We start from the raw sequence: 19,758 nt of genomic DNA on the forward strand, positions 1-19,758 counted from the left end.
AAAGAAGTAGAAGCACTCTTATTGAGAAAGGAATGTACTTTACAATATTGAGTTAAAATTTTGTGATTTTCCAGTTAGGATGAATGAAGTATCTCACTAGCTATGTAATGGTTTTGATAACTTATCTATAATCTCTTGATTTGTTTATAATCGATTTTAACCACTTTATATGCCGACAGCAGGTTAATCAGTACAAATACATATAATGTATTTTTTTAAGAATCTAAATCTACAAAAAGTATCTTGTAGCTAAAACTGTCAAATAAACATTGTAAAACAAAATGTACAATATTTCCATTGTAGTGGAGTAAAAGTAAAAGTAATATAGAATGAAAACCAGTAAGGTACAAATACCTGAAAATAGCACTTAAGTACAATGTTAGAGTAAATTACTACAACTCATCACCATGTTTTTTTTTTTTTGTTTTTTTTTTGACAATATTAGTTAGTTTCCATTTGCAATGAACAAACACTGCCCAGGGAAACACAAACAAAGAATTTAATAATTTTGGAAAGCTTTTGCTTGAATCAATTAAGCAAGGCTGCTCACATTTAAATACATCAGTGACACACAGATTTTATAGATTTGAGTCTGCATTTCATAACACATTTTTAAAGCCTTGAAAAAGAGGCTGCATGTAATTTATTGAATGATATTTACACGCATCAAAGAATCCATAGGCTATAGCGTGTAAAGCTCCATCTTCAGATCGTTAAAATCTTTAAAATAATGCAGTACCAATTTTTACGAGGACCCCTGAATGCGGAATGAACCGAAACCGCCGTAGCCGTGACCGCGTTACGGGCTTGTGAACGCGCATTAGTGATTCCACAATAGTCTCGCGTAGCGTCAGGTTCACGAGACCCTACCACTAAACGAGACTTTATTAGTTAAGAGGCGATCATTTGCCGTGACTTGAACCAAAATACTGATTTTAACATATTAAAAAAACTTTTGTCCCCGGTTCTGTGAAAACACATTCCTTGTTTAGAATTTGGTCTAAAAAAATCCTTTTTTGTAACGTGAAGGTGTCATAGGGCAATTTGATTGTTATAAAGGAATATAAATGAAGAGGATAGCAAATACAAAGTATTTGCGACAGGGAAGCTAGATATACAACCAAATAATAAATGTGAATTAAATATTATGAACAAAGTTCCCTATAGTCGAAGTGATCCGTCTCATCTTTTGTGCCTTATAATGCCTAATTTTCCACAATAGCTTCCTTTTTATTGACTTCCTCTATTCCATTTTCTTAAATATAATATCGGTTGTTGTCACTTGCACTTGGTACTATTTTGTACTGTCTGTGAACATGTGTTGTTTTTAGCTTAAGCGAAGGTTTTGTTTATATCAAACACAACGTGGTTTAAAAAAAGTTCCTGCTTAACCTTAAACACGATTCCAATTCGTCTAATGAATTGGTTCTATTTAGTGACAGCCTACTGGGTCTCTACCCTATTCTCACAAATTTGCTTTTTTTTTCTTCTCATGTCCAAACCATGCACTCTGGTTATTTTACACAGGTCTGAGCAACACACACGCAGTAAATTTTCACAATCAGTGGGTGGCAGCAATGACTTGGTAAATGTGAACTTTGTTATGAATGATACTCAGTACAGCTGTAATTCCATTATTATAGATTCAATAGAAACGTTGTTTGTTCATGGGCAACCTACTCTTACACCTGACAGTAGAGTAGGGGTATAATACAAAAAGTCTAAACGTATAAACAATCCTGAGTGGGACTATGAAGGAGTGCAAAACAAAATTATGAGAAAGTCATTAGTTACAAATAAAGGATGGTTTCGCAATTTTGAATTTGAATGATACTCAGTACAGCTGTAATTCCATTATTATAGATTCAATAGAAAACAGTCAGGTCTCCAAATAAACAATCAGGTTTTGCTTGTTGTCAAAAAATCTCCTGACAAAAAATACTTATAAAAGATGTTTCCTATGTGGGTGATAGTGGCTATAAGTGTATTAAAATGCTTTTCTGAACACAATTAAATGCTTCCAAAGTATCCAGTGATCCATTTTCCCCCCCTGTTTTTGTCATAATCTAAGTGTTGACCTCCATAACAACGCACTACACTAAACACATGGCAAAGCCGAAAGTCCTAATTTGCTGAAGAAAACGACGTACATACTACAAATTAGTTCCCGAAAGTTGAGTCTTTTACTGCGCAATATTTCTTCAACCGTGTGTCAATGTGGACCGTAGTTCAAAAGTGATTTGGATCCGTTTTTTTCCAGGTCCCAGTTGAACTACAATGCAATGGGTGTGTCTAGTGTCTCTTGGCTCAGCACGCCGGAAGGGAGGAGGTTCCCGTCCGTTGGTCTATCTGTCTGCGTTTCTGTGGCTTGGAGCTGGTGGAGACAGGCAGAGCCGGTGTTCGTGATGGAAGCCAGCTAAGTAGGAAGGGCGTCTATATGTTTAAGTGAAACAAAACGAAACAAGAAGCGAACACTCGTATCGCGGCTTAGCTTTTTTGGTTTTTTGTTTTGGCTTACAGACAATTTCGATATGGTATTTCTTAAACTACTATTCATGTTTTGCTGCCTTCAAGACATTACAGGTAAGTTAGCCATGGATTCACAGGGGAAAGAAAGTGTTCAGTGGACGTCAGTGAAACTAGCGCTAATCGGATCAGGCAGTTTCACTGTGGCTGTCTTAACTTGCTAAGCTAGCCAGCTAACGTTAACTGTACGTTAGTGTAAGCTGAGTTTAATTCGCTAACCCGCCCGTTTTCCCTGGATGGCAGCTCAATTACGTCGGGCCTTTTACACGTTAAGTGCATTGACGGTAAAACGGCGCGTGTTTTTTGGGGACAGTTCACGAGTGGGCAAGTTAGTTGACGCTACAGCGTTAACGTTTTCAAACACATTTGAACAGCGAGCATGTAGCTAAAAGAGCACAGCGTCGACAGTTTGACGCTAGAACTACAGTATGAAATGAACGCGGATCAAAGAGAAATGTTACCGTTGTTTTCGTTTACAAACTTAAGATAGCTGCTTACAGCACCACCTCAGTTTAGTCAGCGTTACATGATACGCTCCACAGCTATTCCACCAACCAGATCTGTTTAGAATATATATATATATATATATATATATATATATATATATATATATATATATATATATATATATATATATATATATATATATATATATACACACACACACACACACACACACACACACACACACACACACACACACACACACACACACCTGCATTTACTCGACTAAACAAAATCTTGTAATCTAGTATTTAAAATCTAGTATTTAGCAGAAAAATCTCTAAAAGTACAGGTGCTTCACTAAGAAAACTGCAGATGGCATCTCTAGGCATTATTCATTTACAAGGGTGTGTACCAGTGATTACAGGTTGCCCATTCCATGGTAATGTGTGATAATATATAGGTACATAGTTTATATATATTTTTTATAACGAGGTACAATATTCCCTCTGAACCTTAGTGGAGAAAAGCTAAAGGTAACATAACACGGGAATACTAAAGTAAAGTACTTATAAAGTGCAGTACTTGTGTAAATGTACTTGGTTCCTTACCACCGCTTAAAATGTTCCACTGCTGACTTGTAATGACCCTGGCAGGAACCTTATCTGGTTCAGTGACATTGTTTACATCAGCGAAATGGAAAAACACAGTTACACAGCTTAAAACATGTTCCTGCTCTAACCACAGACGAGTAACACACTCTAAAGAAACTTGCATAGAGGTGTCTAATGCTTAGCAAAGATATTATTTAACATGTCTAAGTGGTGCCACACATGATGTAGACAAGAGCTTGCCATAATTTCAGCAAATGTTGTTGCAATCATAACTTCCAGTTCTCAGCCAGTCACGGTTGGTCAAACAAGCAAAGCAAACCCCGATTAATGTGTAATAATGAACATGCAAGCAATTTAATTTATCATCAAGGTACGGCTTCCACAGCCAAATGAAAAGATCCTTATTGCTGACAGATCCAAATTTTATACAGTTATAGATAGTGCTAGTTTGAAATGTTTGCAGGAATGGATATTGGCAAATACTAATCAAACAAAAACAACAATATAATAATAAGAATGAGTTTAAATGCAGCAACTAAATGATTAAACTTTTATAACTATTGAAAACACAGATGTTAGTGAGATGTGTTATAAGATGCTGCTAAGATTTTGAACTTGAATGCACAAGTCACTTAAAAGTGAACAGAAACTATGCAAAACCAGTGCCGGAAAACCGACTAGAGTGTATTAGTATCTGTTTAAAAACTGGCACAAAGCTGGGTTGCTGTTATATTTGAATTTTTACACTTATGGTCAAGTTTTGCTTTGTAGTCAATAAAACCTTGTTGAATATAGGCTTGGTGACTTACACATAAAACTGCTCTAAGGTTTAGAGTTAAGTGATGGATTACATTTGATTATTTTAGCTTTTGTTGCTAAAATTCGACATTTTGTGTTGAGTGCTCATAATGATTGTGATTTTTAGACATCTGCTTACAAAAAGCCAATATTTGTAGCCCGTCTCAGGTATGTTTGATAGTGCTTACACTTTTGTATGTTTCTCAGGAAAGTCATTTAGTAAGTTTAACACGTTGTAAAATGTTTCAGGCAGATTGCAACAACATCATCCCTGTGGGAAAGCTTTCCCTTTTCTCTGCTTTTCCTTACATACATCTATTGCCAAGACCCACTGCTTAAGCTGCACTAATGTGCATATGGGACGATAGGAAAGGTGAGACAAAATATGTTCTCACACCAGTCAGTTTAGTTAATTGCACAAAACCACACTTTGTGACTAATGGTTAATTTTACATGTTTAGTCATAGTTTCTTTCCGTGGAATTTGACGTTTTCAGATAAAGCAGGTCATCTATCATAGCAGCATGAATACTGTTTTTCTTGGGTAATCTTGCACAAAGTTTAGTTATGACTTCCCTAGTCCAATGTTATGCTTGCAGGATGCAGCTGACTCTCTGACAGTAATTTCCAGTACAATGTGATATGCAGCATTTCGTAAAGACATTTTTATTGCCCTGAGTTGTGGGGTTTCGGATGTGTCATGTTTGCCAACCTGCTTTCATCCAGCGCAGTTTGTAGTGCGAGGTTCAGACACGTTGTGTTCAGAGCTGTTACCTATAAGACTTGCACTTGAGGCCACACGAGATTTCACTGAAGTCATGATGACGTCGCTTTTACAGTGAAATTTCTACAGTGAAGAAATTTCAGCGATTACTTCAGATAATCTATTGAGGCATAAAAAAGGCAGGATTGTTATTTTATTGTCAGGCAATGATAATGTTTTCTAGTAGTTTAGTAGTTCCTAAATCAAACAATTAATTGGAACAATTGTAAAAATTAACAGTGTGATTTTGTGTATCAAAAACAGATAAGCCTAATTTTGATCTAGGCTCTATTTACAATTTTTAAAATATATAAATTCAATAGATGATAATAACTTAATGTTTTTTTAAAAAAAAACAATATTTATAATTTATCTAAACAATATGTCACAAGCATCATGGTTTTCAGATATAATGTGTATGATTGCAGATTGTTTAAAGAGGTGAGAGGAGAGATGTGTCTGATTCAGGATGTGAGGTTTAGGTGTATATGCTACACAGTAACACAAATACATCCTGTTTCTAATTTAGGTCTCTAATTGTTCAGGTGTAACTTTGACATTTTAAATAATTTTCATTTCTCTGCCCTCTTAACCTTTTCGTAGATTTCACTTTTCCATCTTCTAATTAGTTATAACAATGGGGCAAAAAAAAACTAAAAACTAAACAAAAAAGCATTTTCTCCTCCTGCCTATAGTGACAGATTTTCACCTTGGCACACAAAGCAGCATTACATTGTGTAGGTTCACGATCACTTTTTTTGTTTTTACGAGAAACAACTATGTACTGTGTACTATGTGTATAGACTAAAGGTGTGATATATGTGAGTTGCTTTTTTTTGGTGCTACTCAGCAAGGATTCATATTCTGAAACCAGGATATGATGTTTTCATGCTTAAACAAATGGGTTATTTTAGCAGCCCTGATAACAACGGGCAGGCGAGCATGCCTTTAAAACTACACAACTAGAAAAACAAACAATGGGTTTCGGCTTGTCGCTTCAGGGGTCGCCCCAGCACATTGATTAGGCACGTGTTTTTATGCCGGATGGCCTTCCTGCCGCAACACTCCCATTTATTTATTTATTTATTTTTAATCCTGGTCTGGGACAGGCACAAAGGTTGCCCTGTCAAAACTACACAACTACAGAACAATACATTAAACTGTAGTTGCTATACAGTCTTTTAAAATGTGAGCATAAATAATATGATGTCCCAGAAATGTTATAAGTACTACTAAATTATTATACAAGCAACCATCTGTTGACAAAACAGCCATGTTGTCAAATTATTATATATTAATGAGATAGATGTGTCCTGCTGGAAAGGCCAATCTGGCACTGCACCATGGTTTCATCTCTAAGCCCATGATGTTTTTTTTCTGCCATATGTTCTTGCTGCATACTTAGACAGGTTTCTACTAGCGACAACTTGATACAGTCTCCTACATGGAAGCTATATAGTAAACAAAATAGTGCTGTGTAATAATAAGTAGCAAGGTAAGGTCGAGCACATTATACATGATTCCTTTGGACCAGTTTGAGGCTTCTCCTAATGTGTGTTTGTCTTTCCCTGCAAAAGCTTAAATTTCACTGTTTGTTCAAACTTTTCAAATGAACCCCTGGTTAATGATGTGTTTTCCAAAGTCTGTTTTTGTAGCTCATATAAGACTTTTCCTTTTTTGAATCCCAAACCTGTGATATTTAGTTAGTAGCATTCTTTGTTGCCTTGGAATGTAGATTAGCATTTAAACAGCCTGCAGCCTATTCAGGCACTGAGTTCGCACAATGACACACTGTACAGTACTACTGAAAGAGAACCTTGGTCACCTGATGTGCATCATGTGCTCGGACTTGTGCTTTAAACTGCCCACTTTCTTTGTCTTTGTGAAAAGAACAAAGACAATGTGCCACTATCAAAACTGGCAGGATTACCTCTGGGGGGGTTACATCAATAAGCTGAATAAGCCTGTTAAGCATGGCTATTGAGAGACTGGTTGTGCTACAGCTGGCCACTATTGTAGATTCATCTCTATTTTCCTGACCTACCTACACAGGCCCTTTGACTTTTTGAAATCCTATGATGTGTCAAAAAGTCAGTTCTGCAAATGGCACATTGGTGTGTTGGTTGTTTTTATTTATCTTTTTAAAGATAGGTATTGTTCACATGATTATTTCATAGGGTGTATAGGAGAGCTGACTACTGTCACACATGCTCTGATGAAATGTGCACAATGAGGTGCTCTAGGAGTTTATCAGTGCATTAGCTGCTAATAAAAGTAAAGCGATTAAGACATGAGAAAATTAGGGCTGCACCTGCGGGTATTTTTTATGTTTTTTTGACAATTAATCTATAGATTATTTTCCTATTGAGCTAATTTTTAATTTTTCAATTAGTATACTAGCATAAGATAATTAATTTAGCTGCCACAGGGTCCTGCCTGGGTTAGGAGTGTTGTGTCTCATTGTCCAGTGGAATCTGTTGCACACTTGGTCTTTTCTGTTTTCTTTTTCTAACTTCCAGCTTTAGGTGGATGTAAACAAACGTGTTCGTAACACTTAGCGATTAACCAACAAGCTTGTAGTGGTGCACAGATGACGGTGGGTGGGAAACTATGGGCAGAGCTGAAATTGCTTTTCTTCACATTTCTGATTATTTAACGAGTGTTTGGATCATTTCTCTTATAGATTAGTAATTAGCGGTGTGTTTTTACCCCGGTACTCGAACAATCACTGATGTTGTACGGTCGAGTTTAGGAGTAACTTTGACTTTACCTGAGCTGTCTGCTCTCTCTTTACCGCAGACAGGGACACTTGGCTAATCTCTGTCCTCACTTAGACTCAGAGAGAAGAAGTGCTCCCTAGGGTTTATTTTCATATTTGCCAATTTCAGTGGCATCTTGAAATTTCAGAGCACAAATATGTATATATTCAATCTCTAACACCTTAAAAACTAGATCCACGGACATATTATTTTTGTAATGGATTACATTGACGCATCACCACACCCTTAGACAAAACAGAAATACAATTTTTCATTAGAAATCTGTATTTTTTTGTTTAGGGAAGGAAGCCATAGTAGCTATATGTTGTGTCAATCATATTCTGTAAAAGATTGATAAATACTCAAAAAGCCATAAAGCAGCCAATAAAATGTGGTTTTCCTATACTGTCTTTCAGGTCAGTTTGAGAATCCCTTGAACAAATATATTCGCCATTATGAAGGTTTATCATATGACACAGAAGCCCTGCACAACAGTCACCAGAGAGCCAAGAGGGCACTGTCTTCTCAAGACAAGACAGTCCATCTGGACTTCCACGCGCATGGAAGGTTAGTTTTCAATTTCAGTCATACATGCTTGTTTTCACTTATCCACTCTTTCTGTGTATTCCAAATTAACAGGCCACTATGCTGCTTACATTTCTTTAAATCTTTATATTTCTTAAAAAAATTTTTTTAAATAAATGCTGTTTATTTTTAAAGTCATCTAATATCAGTGTTTTGTTATTGATGTGTATATTAGTACATTAATAAAGTTTTGTAGACCCCTTTTACTTTTTCCACTTTTGTTATGTTGCAGCATGTAGCTAATATGATTTAATCTTTTTTTTCCCCTCATTAATCCACACTCAGTACCCCATAATGACAAAGTGAAAACTGAGTTTTAAAAATGTCTGTAAATCTATTAAAGTGAAATTTGAATTATTACATGTACATAAATATTCAGACAGCCATTTTCAGGTCTCTCCAGAGATCTTGATTAGGGTTCACATCACACTCTTGACTAAGTCACTCTAGGACATTCACAGAGTTGTCCCTAAGCCAACCCCTGTGTTGTCTTTGCGGTGTGATCTTAGGATTGGTGTCAAGATGGAAAGTGAATCTTCATCCCAGTCTGAGGTCCTGATTGCTTTGTAAAAGGGTTTCATTGAGGATATTTCTGTACATTACTCTATTCAGCTTTCCCTCAACCCTGACTAGTCTCCCAGTCACTACTGCTCAAATACACCCCCACAGCATGATGCTGCCACCATCATGCTTCTCTTTTAGGATAGCAGTGGGCAAGTGATGAACCGTGCTTGGTTTCCTCCAGACATAACATTTAGGATTGAGGCCACACAGTTCAATCTTGGTTTCATCAGACCAGGAAATTTGTTCCTTACAGCGTGAGAGTGTGCTTTGCATTGTGGAGATGCTTCCGTCTAGCCACTATGCCATAAAGCGCTGATTGGTGGAGGGCTGCAGTGATGGTTGCCATTCTGCAACCATCCAACCATCTTCACACGGAAACTCAGGAGCTCAATCAGAGTGACCATCAGGTTCTTGGTCGCCTCTTACTAAGACCCTTCACCTCCGATTCTTTAGTTTGGCCGGGAACCAGCTCTTGGAGAAGTCCTGGCTGTGCCACACTTTCCATTTAAAAATGATAAGAAGGCACTATGCTCCTGGGAACCTGCCATGCAGCAGAAGTTTTTTTGAAGCCTTGCTAATAATCCTGTTTCTGAGCTCTACAGGCAGTTTATTTGACCTTTTGTCTTTTGCTCACATACAGTTAGTTTCCATTGTCGGCTGTAAGGCCTTCTATAGTAAGGTGTATGTCTTTCTAAATCAAATCCAATCAGTTTAATTTACAGTCAATATGCAAAAACATCTCAGCAATGATCTATAGAATACTTTCCTTTTTAATTCATTGGAAAATATTTCTAAAATCCTGTTGTCTCTTTGTCATTATGGTGCAGATTAATGAGAAAAACAATAGAAGTCTAAATTACTGTATATCAAGCAGTGACATAGCAAAATTGAAAAAAGTAAAGGGGGGTTTGAAATCTTTCTGAATGTACTGTATATCTATATTTGCATTAAAATTGTCATAGGAATAAAATAAATAACAATGCTGGAAACGTGAAATTTGAATTAAAAACCAGAGCCTTTTGAGAAATTACCTGTTGTTTTCTGTGTATTAGACAAGAAAGGTGTGACAGCTCAATTAAATAAAAAACAAATGCATACACATCAGCTAGGGCTTTTAAAATTACCGTCAGTGAAAACCAAATTAACTGTAACCAATTTGAATTGACTAACATGTTAGGGTACAACAGTGATCATGAGTTGATTGGGTTTTATATGTAAAAGAGCATCAGGAGAACTAATAGCAAAATTGTGGTTATTTAACACATTGTAGCAAGATGTAATTAAATCCTTTCCTTTCCCATTTTATTTACCTCTGCCAATGGAGTCTCTCTTTACTCTTTTGAATAACCTGTAATTTGAGTTGAGCTCTGATCCAGGCCAAGTTGTCAGATTTACATCAGATGAATTTTTCTCAAATTAACAGCAGGCTGCAGTAGAAAGTGTGTATGAGCAAACATTTGCAAAGTAAATAGCTTGAAATGCTGAAACAAGAAAATAAAAGAACAGTAACTGCTACTGGCCTTTCACAACAACTGCCTAACAGTGATTGTAAGAACTTTACCACAGATGTTTTCATAAAGGAAGCTATTGTTATCAACAGCACTGTCTGGTTTTGCAGAGGTTTAAAATGGGTTTTATCTTGCTTCTTGGTTGTTGTTTTTTGTTTTTTGTTTTTTTGTTTTTTTTTTGGGGGGGGGGGGGGGGGTTTGATTTTGTGTGTGTTTTTCCTGTAAAATATTTATTCCTAGTACAAAGTGTATTTGGAAAGATTGGAGGATTATGTACTGGCATGTTGATCAAGTATGACATAAAAAGTAAAAGATTTTAAAGATCTTTATATATAAAGAGAGAATAAAGAAAATTACTTTTTCTTTCTTTTTTTTTTTAGAGTCAAACAAGCCAAAAGTATAGTTCAGGGTTTTCACAAGGTCTTCCTGAGACATGTTGCATTTCATTTATTAGACCTGAGCTTAGGACTGCGTAGAGTTTCAACGCATACATGTAGAAAATGTGGACTAGCAGGCTTGTCTTAACTCCTCTACAATAAATGTTTGTGCACAAACGACATCTCTTTGGTAGCCATACAGACTCAAATACACACAAACATATACATGAAACACGCTCAAGCGTAGTAAAGTATATTTCAATCCACTGTCTTGCAATCTTTGCGAAGATCTGTGGCTGTTTTTTCCCCGGGAAATGTCTTTGTTGTTGTCTGTGTCGCTCTCATCTATCAGGTTATTTGTTTTACTCTTTCAAATTTGTTTTTTTTTTCTGAATGGTGTAACATTAATTTACCCCAGGAGCATTGCTTTATCAGCCAGCACACGTTATCTGTTGTGGCTTATCAGGTCGGTGTCAAAAAGATCCTTTTCCTGTGCGTTTTCCTGTCATTTCTTCCCTCTGAAAAGGGTATTTATGCATAGCATTATACATCATTTTCAATGTCTGATTGCAGTGCTGTGTCTTAAGAAGAAATAACTAACTTGTAGAGCAAGTAAATAGTAAATAAGTGAAATTGAAAATGTTTTGGTGTTTTTTACATTATACTTTATTTATGTATTTATTTATCTGTCTATAAAACCAAGCTAGAGGTATTTTTGGTTGTCTTGCTAAAATCATTCAAGTGTGTGTAGTACAAACATAGGCACAGATTCTCCATTCTGTCAAAAGCCAAGCTACGGCTGTGAGTCACTGAAGAGGTTTGTAACAAGAGAAAAGCCTTTTTGTTTCAGTCCGCTCACATGAGTATTTGTGGCTGGATCAGATGATAGAACAAGGCAAGGCAGATGGTTTGCTCTGTGGTGGGTTTCTTAACAAAGAGAGCTGCCGTAAAAGTAGAAAGGACTGTGTCATACACTCATTGCAGTCCGAAACATCAATCTTGCAATGAATCCTCCCTTAATGAAAGCAATAATGTTTAGCAGTGAAGCTTATATACAGATGTGTTGATTAAACTGTGTGATTATATTATAAGATTCCGAAAAAATATCAGATTTAGAATTTGTGGTGCCAACTGACAGATGTTTTTGTAGACTGCATTTATATCGGTGAAGATGGGCCTAATAAATAAAGTGTTATTAGACCCCATTCATTGTAGCTATTTCTATCAAATACACCTATCTTTGTAACACTATGCTGCTGTCTTTGTAGATCTGTCCAAGGCCTTTATACTGTTGATCAGCTGTTTTGTGGGGCTTTGATGTTTCTGCTTCTCTGCAGACCTTCCTATTTAATTTAAATAATTCTCTGTATTTTACATAAGCACAAACCATTGATGTTCAGTCCTATCTGTGCTTAAAATGGAAATGGAATTGATAACATATATTCAGAATCTCATATTGAAAAAAGTTCTAACTAGATACTACAGAAGAGGAGCTTATTTCTCATTTGAAAGCAGAAAGAACCTACAGTCCACCCTACTAGTAACTTTGAATAATAGAAATATCCCATATAATCAGACTGCTGCTATGGCTATGGCTAAGTATGACAACAGATATAAGGAGAGACTGGTTTGAGACTGAAATAAGCTGCAAGACATCATACATTTGGAAGAACACGTGTGTGTGTGTGTGTGTGTGTGTGTGTGTGTGTGTGTGTGTGTGTGTTAGCAATCTATTTGTGTGTATTTGGGAGAATGAAATGCATTCTTATGTTGCGTACATGTTTTATAATAAATGTAAATTGTATATATGGAATGAAGTAACATAATTCTTGTTTGCCTTCTTCAGAGGTAAAACTGAATAACAGACTAGTAGATGGTTATAATTTTAGAAGCCGTTGGTTGTCAATAGATATTAGTAAGTATGTACACTCCCCTTCAAAAGTATTGGAGCAGTGAGGCGAGATCCTTTATTTTTGCTGTAGACTGAAAACATCATTGGGTTTGACATCAAAAGATAAATAGTAGACAAGAGATCAACATTTCAGTTTTTATTTCCAGGTATTTACATCTGGAGCTGGACCTGGTGGGGCGACTGTGGTGTAACCTGGTGAGCGTTTGCCAGCTGCACAGCAACTCCCCCATCAGGGTGTGTGTGTGTGTGTGTGTGTGTGAGTGCGAATTGGTGAATGAGAAGCAGTGTAAAGTGCTTTGAGTACCAATAGGTAGATTTACCATTTACCTGCCTGATAGCACCTTTTGTTTGAACCCACCTATTTTTCATGTGAGCTAAAGTATTGGAGTCTTCTTCTTTTCCTTTCGGCTGCTCCCTTTCAGGGGTCGCCACAGCGAATCATGTGCCTCCATCTAACTCTGTCCTCTGCATCCTCTTCACTCACACCAACTAACTTCATGTCCTCCCTCACTACATCCATAAATCTCCTCTTTGGTCTTCCTCTAGACCTCCTGCCTGGCAGCTCCAACCTCAGCATCCTTCTACCGATATATTCACAGTTTCTCCTCTGAACATGTCCAAACCACCTCAATCTGGCCTCTCTGACTTTATCTCCAAAACATCTAACATGAGCTGTCCCTCTGATGTACTCATTCCTGATCCTGTCCATCCTCGTCACTCCCAAAGAGAACCTCAACATCTTAAGCTCTGCAACCTCCAGCTCTGCCTCCTGTCTTTTCTTCAGTGCAACAGTCTCTAAGCCGAACAACATTGCTGGTCTCACCACCGTCTTGAACACCTTTCCTTTCATTCTCGCTGATACTCTTTTATCACACAACACACCTGACACTTTTCTCCACCCGTTCCAACCTGCCTGCACTCGCCTCTTCACCTCTTTTCCACACTCACCGTTGCTCTGAACCGTTGACCCTAAATACTTAAAGTCCTGCACCTTCTTCACCTCTGCTCCCTGTAACCTCACCATTCCACCTGGGTCCCTCTCATTCACACACATGTATTCTGTCTTGCTGCGGCTAAGCTTCATTCCTCTGTTTTCCAGAGCAGACCTCCACTTCTCTAGATTTTCCTCCACCTGCTCCCTGCTCTCACTACAAATAACAATGTCATCTGCAAACATCATAGTCCAGGGAGATTCTTGTCTAACCTCATCTGTCACTCTGTCCATCACCAGAGCAAACAAGAAGGGGCTCAAAGCCGATCCTTGATGCAGACCCACCTCCACCTTGAACTCCTCTGTCACACCTACAGCACACCTCACCACTGTCTTACAGCTCTCATACATGTCCTGCACCACTCTAACATACTTCTCTGCCACTCCAGACGTCCTCATACAATACCACAGCTCCTCTCTCGGCACCCTGTCATACGCTTTTTCTAAATCTACGAAGACACAATGCAACTCCCTATGACCCTCTCTGTACTTCTCCATCAGCGTCCTCAAAGCAAATACTGCATCTGTTGTACTCTTTCTAGGCATGAAACCATATTGCTGCTCACAAATGTTCACCTCTGCCCTTAGCCGAGCTTCCACTACTCTTTCCCACAACTTCATTGTGTGACTCATCAGCTTTATTCCTCTGTAGTTGCCACAGCTCTGCGCATCTCCCTTGTTCTTAAAAATTGGTACCAGTACACTTCTCCTCCAGTCCTCTGGCATCCTCTCACTCTCCAAGATCTTGTTAAACAAACTAGTCAAAAACTCTACTGCCACCTCTCCTAGACACTTCCATACCTCCACAGGTATGTCATCAGGACCAACTGCCTTTCCACTCTTCATCCTCTTCAAAGGATGAGGTAAAGTATTGGAGTACTGACTGATTATTCAAACAATAAATTGTACTGAATGTCTGAACTCCGTTACAGATTTGGGTTTGCAGATTAGCTTTTGGCTTCAGACTGCATTTTTACCTAGTTAAGCAACATGTAACCAACCGCTGTAGCTCAGTTGGTAAGGTAACGCACGGTCGTCCACGGACCATAGGGTCAGTGGTTCGATCCCCGGTCCCAGCTATATTCCTATATATGACACTATACGGGCATATGACGCTATATCTATATCTGGGCAAGACACTGAACCCCTAACTGAATAACCAGCTTAACCAGTAGCCCAGTAGAAATGGGAGTCAGCTCCCCGCGTCAGGTTGTGCCGAAGAAGAAACAAGTAACAGAACATGTCCATTTGGAATGTGCCGAAGAAGAAACGAGTAACAAAACATGTCTAACATGGAAATAGCAGCAGTTGATGACAGAAACACTGTAAAGGCTGTAAAGAAAGACCCTAAAACAACCTCCAGAGGTTTGCTTCATGAAGAATAAATAGTACAGAAGCTACACCAGTAGGCCAGTCTCCCCTCCACACTGAAATTTGCCAATAATTCTCAACTTTTATAAACTGAAGATGAACCTTTACCAAAGTGATGGGCTAAGGAAGGCTAAGGTTTGAGAAAGAAAGAAATCTATTCATGATCCAAGGCTTATCTGGGAAACACAGTGGAAATAATGTCATGGCTGTGGTTTGCATGGCTTCTTCTGAGATTGGCTCATTAAACTTCATTGACGATGAAACACATGATGGCAGCAGCAAACATTTTGTTTGCCAATTTAAAGAAACGTGCATCTAAACTGATTGGGAGATCCTTCATCATGCAGCAAGATGACCCAAAACACATCAAAACAACAAAGGAGTTCATCGGGGCAAGAAGTGGAAGGTTTTAGATTGGCCAAGTCAATCTCCAGATTTAACTCTTATAGAGCATGCATTTTACCTAATAAAGACGAGACTGAAGTGAGTAACCCCCCAAAACAAACAACTACAAGAGGCAGCAGTGAAAGCTTGGAAAAGCATCACCAAACAAGAGTGGTGTTGTCAATGGGTCACAGGTTTGATGCAGTTATTGCAAGTCCTATTCACTTTAATCTATTTGGTCTATCTATTCCAATACTCTTGCTCACATGAAAAATGGGTGGGCTTAAACAAAAGGAACAATCTTCTAAGCTGTGTATCAGATCCAGATGTATACCTGGAAATCAAAGCTGTTGATCTCTTGAATCATATTCATGTTTTGATGTCAAACCAAAATGTTTTCAATCTACAGCAAAAAAAGAAGTGGAAACTCAAATAACCAAATTTTTAGGTGAAGGTGCAAGTCAACAGGGGTTTGAATACACTTGTTTTCCTCAAAGGTGAAATCTCTAAATGGTATGTTGCCCTTTGGTGCAAAATTCAATCTATTCTGTCTGTTTAAAAAAAATCCCCCAAACCAGAGACATCCGTATAGAGCTAGCTCAAGACTGTTGACCTTTTACCTTCCTGTTTGGTGTAGATGGGGCTCATTTGGCTCTGTGCGAGTTGAGAGGAAGTAGAGTGGTTTTTCTAATTGGTACACATTGCGGAACATTACAAAAAACAGTTTAAGAGAGGATGCTTTTCCAGGAAATGTAACCTACATTTCTTTTAAGAAATGTTTTTTTTTTTATGTATAAGTACTAATGCATAAATAATATAATTTATAGGTGTCATCTCTGTAGATGTGGCTTCAGGCCAGTCCACATCTTTGAGCTGATCTGCTTAGTGAGCAAAGTGTGTGACTGTCAGATGCTTTAGTCAGCATGTACAGCATTTGAGACATGTCTGAATAATTTATCAGTCAGCTGCTTCTGTGAGATGAGGAGCATTGACTCGATCCTTATTCGACTCTCTTCCTGTCTGTTGCAAACAATGTCTGTGTTTGAAGGAAGTTTTATCTGGAGTGTGATGCAGTGATTTTCTTACATTTTTTCATACACAGATCTTAACTGTTTGGTGTTTTATTGGTGCAGAATTTATTTATGTCAAGTTTAGATTCACATAATTGTTTATTCTTACTTACTTCGTCACTTTGTGGTTTCCTAAAAAGAATTTTTCTGCATACTATGAATAATGAAAAAACCAATTACTGTTTTGCATTAAGCAGATAAGAAATTCCACAAGTGCAGAAGCAGTATTTGAGTGTTGAAACTGTATTTAGCAAAACCATTCTGTTAAATCAAGTAGGACTCCATGTTTTAAAAATATTCACAGACTAACAGTGGCAGATGTAGCAAACAGCTTACCTCAAAGCTGTGTGTCAGGATACTTAGTGTGGTTTGGTTCAAAAGATTTTATGTAGAATGGGGGCAACTTGAAATAGAGTTGAAGCAGATAGATTTATAGCCTGTTTTTGGTATTCACATCATAGGTATGTATTCATAATAGGCCTCTGGCAAGGAGTTGCAGCTTTGGTTCCACGTCTTGGTGTGTAGGTTTAAATTGGGTCTAGAGATATGGGAGTTCTGTGCCTAAAGTAAATGAATGGCCTCACAAACAAGAGCATTCACAGCTCAAGTTTGTATTGTAATTCTAAATAGAATATGAATCATTAATTACTTGCTGTTATGATGATTCCTTTTGCCAGTTGGAAATTGGTCACAGATGACCAAGCAAGTGAGGAAAGCATAGGTTGAGTAAGCGTCTGATGGGGCACAGAGGAAATCAGGAGGTTGCTTGAAATGTAACAATTGCAAAGTATGATAGAAGGCCTGCCTATATACAGCTGTGCTTTACAGTGTTGCTTCACATGCACCCATTTACACACTGATAGCAACTCTTAAGACATGTTTTAAATGTCTTGCATTAGCACACTAAGACATGTAGCCAGGAGGAACAGGGAGTGGTGCCACTGATACTATAATTGAACTACAGCTGCCCCAAAGATTTTTAAATAAGTAAAACAACTTGGCAAAACTCTTTGACATACTGAAAATAAAATGTTCATATGACTTGAGAACAATAGAAATGGGACAAAAAAATGGAGACCAAGTCCTGGGAATCATATGTTCATTTAATGTAATGTGTTTATGTCGTTGCTAAAATCAAAGCAGAGCAGAGTACTGCTTTGAATACTAGAATACTCTAGTGGTAGTACTAAACAGACAACAGACACAGACAATGTCATAAAAGACATTGAGTTGCCTTCTGCATGTTTTGGTATTAGTAAACCAAAAAATAAAAGTTAAGAAAAAAATACTTCGCAATTTTCAAACACATTTACTTTTGTCTTTCTGTTTCTAAATTGTCTCACTTCAAAATATTGCTCTAGTAGTGTTTCCATTGCTGCTTTTTGCATTGTAGATATTTACTCAACTTCTTCACTGGATTTGTCCTCCCAAACACACATGCGTATGTCTTCTGAGTGGGTCCAACCATCAATAAAAAAAATAAAAAAACGTTGTAGGTTTTATTGTCATGTTAAAACCAAAATGTTACCATAAAGGGTTCATTATGAGAGAGTCCCCCTAATGTGATTTGAGGTATCTGGAGAAGGTTATACACTGAGATCAAGCCATGTGGTGATTGGAGAGTTTCCCGGTAATCCCATGACTACTCGGTACTTTGACTCTTCTGTGGCTCACATGTACCTCACATGATGCATATGGTTGTTGTTAAAAAGACCATCATAGAAAAATGTACTATGGCTGTACATACGCTGTTACAAATTATATACGTTTTTGTCTTAAGCCACTGAGCAACAACCAGCACAATAGCAGTCTGAAGCATATTAAAATTATGTAAAGCCTTGAGATGACTTTGTTGTGAATTGGCACTATATGATTAAAGTTGAATTTAATTTTGCATTTAATGGTAAATGCTCTCGGTGCTGACTTTGGTGTGTGTGTGTGTGTGTGTGTGTGTGTGTGTGTGTGTGTGTGTGTGGTCTTTTTTTATATCAAAACTCTGCATTGAGGGTTTGGGTGTGATGCTGTCAGCAGGATTGTATTGCGTTGCCCATGTATCAGTGTGAAAGTAATTTACATATGGTGTTCAGTGCTAACGCTAACTAGAAATTTTCTGTTATTTTTCTGTTTAGGCATTTTAACTTGAGGATGAGGAGAGATACAGCTCTATTTTCTCCAGATGTCGTCATTGAGGTATCGGGGGAGGAGGTACCCGTTGATACGTCGCATATTTACAGTGGAGATATCTTTGGTAAGTTCTGCTGGTGCAAGCAGGAATGTCTGGCAGCTTCATCTACTGTCAAGGTGCATGGATGAGGGAAAGCATACTGAAAAGATCAATTCCTCAGAAATTGATAATCACATGTTTTGTCTAATAATTGACACACAAATCTTGGATTTATTAATATATTTAATATTTATTTATACTCTGTTCTACATGCATTCCACGCCCTCATTTTACTTGAACAATGAATACCAGCCATTGCAAAGAGACAGACGTTGTTGACTTACAAAACGATGACGTATGATTTGTCTGTTGCTGTCCTTGAATGGACTATTTAATTGTTCCTTCCTTCCCAGCTCGATGAGAGCGAGAGCAGCTTTATAGTGACATAGTGAGTGAATCGAGAGGGAGCGAGTGGCGTTAGCGAGAACAAATACGTAAATCAGAGAAATCAAACAGTCTTTTGATATGTGGTCATGTTCTAAAACACAAACATAGTCACACCTCCACACAACCCTGTAGGAAGGACTATGTATAAACACAACTCGAGTCCACATTTCTCTTGTCTGCCCCACCCAAGCCTTTTTGGCCTGTGGGTGTGTGAACGCATAACATAACTGGCAGGATTGGCAGGAATATTTTGTTGTATGTGCCATTAGCATGAAGAGCCTGATAGAGGAGGACCATCCCAGAGGGTTGATTATCAGGGCAGAGGAGAAATATTTGCATGCAGTAAATACATCTCATTAATTTTCACTGTTTTGCCTGCCCCTTACATGGAATTTACCAAGGTGCTGCAAGAGAAATGAATAAACTGATAGTGTATTAAAACTATGTATTCAACCTATAACTTTTAAACGGTTAATTTGTGA

General features: G+C 37.7%; 1 protein-coding gene across 1 annotated transcript in view; it reads left to right on the forward strand.

Annotated features, from left to right (window-relative positions):
* Window positions 1-2,353: 2,353 nt before the first annotated feature.
* The window catches only part of adam10a (ADAM metallopeptidase domain 10a), a 29,182-nt gene continuing 11,777 nt past the window's right edge, over window positions 2,354-19,758 (forward strand). Inside the window, exons 1-3 of the mRNA XM_067485718.1 lie at window positions 2,354-2,583; window positions 8,320-8,470; window positions 18,795-18,913. Of these exons, the coding sequence (XP_067341819.1) occupies window positions 2,532-2,583; window positions 8,320-8,470; window positions 18,795-18,913 (322 nt within the window). The 5' untranslated portion in view covers window positions 2,354-2,531. The remainder of the gene's footprint in view (window positions 2,584-8,319; window positions 8,471-18,794; window positions 18,914-19,758) is intronic.

The sequence above is a fragment of the Channa argus genome, chromosome 2 (assembly GCF_033026475.1).
Source record: "Channa argus isolate prfri chromosome 2, Channa argus male v1.0, whole genome shotgun sequence".
Taxonomy (NCBI): domain Eukaryota; kingdom Metazoa; phylum Chordata; class Actinopteri; order Anabantiformes; family Channidae; genus Channa; species Channa argus.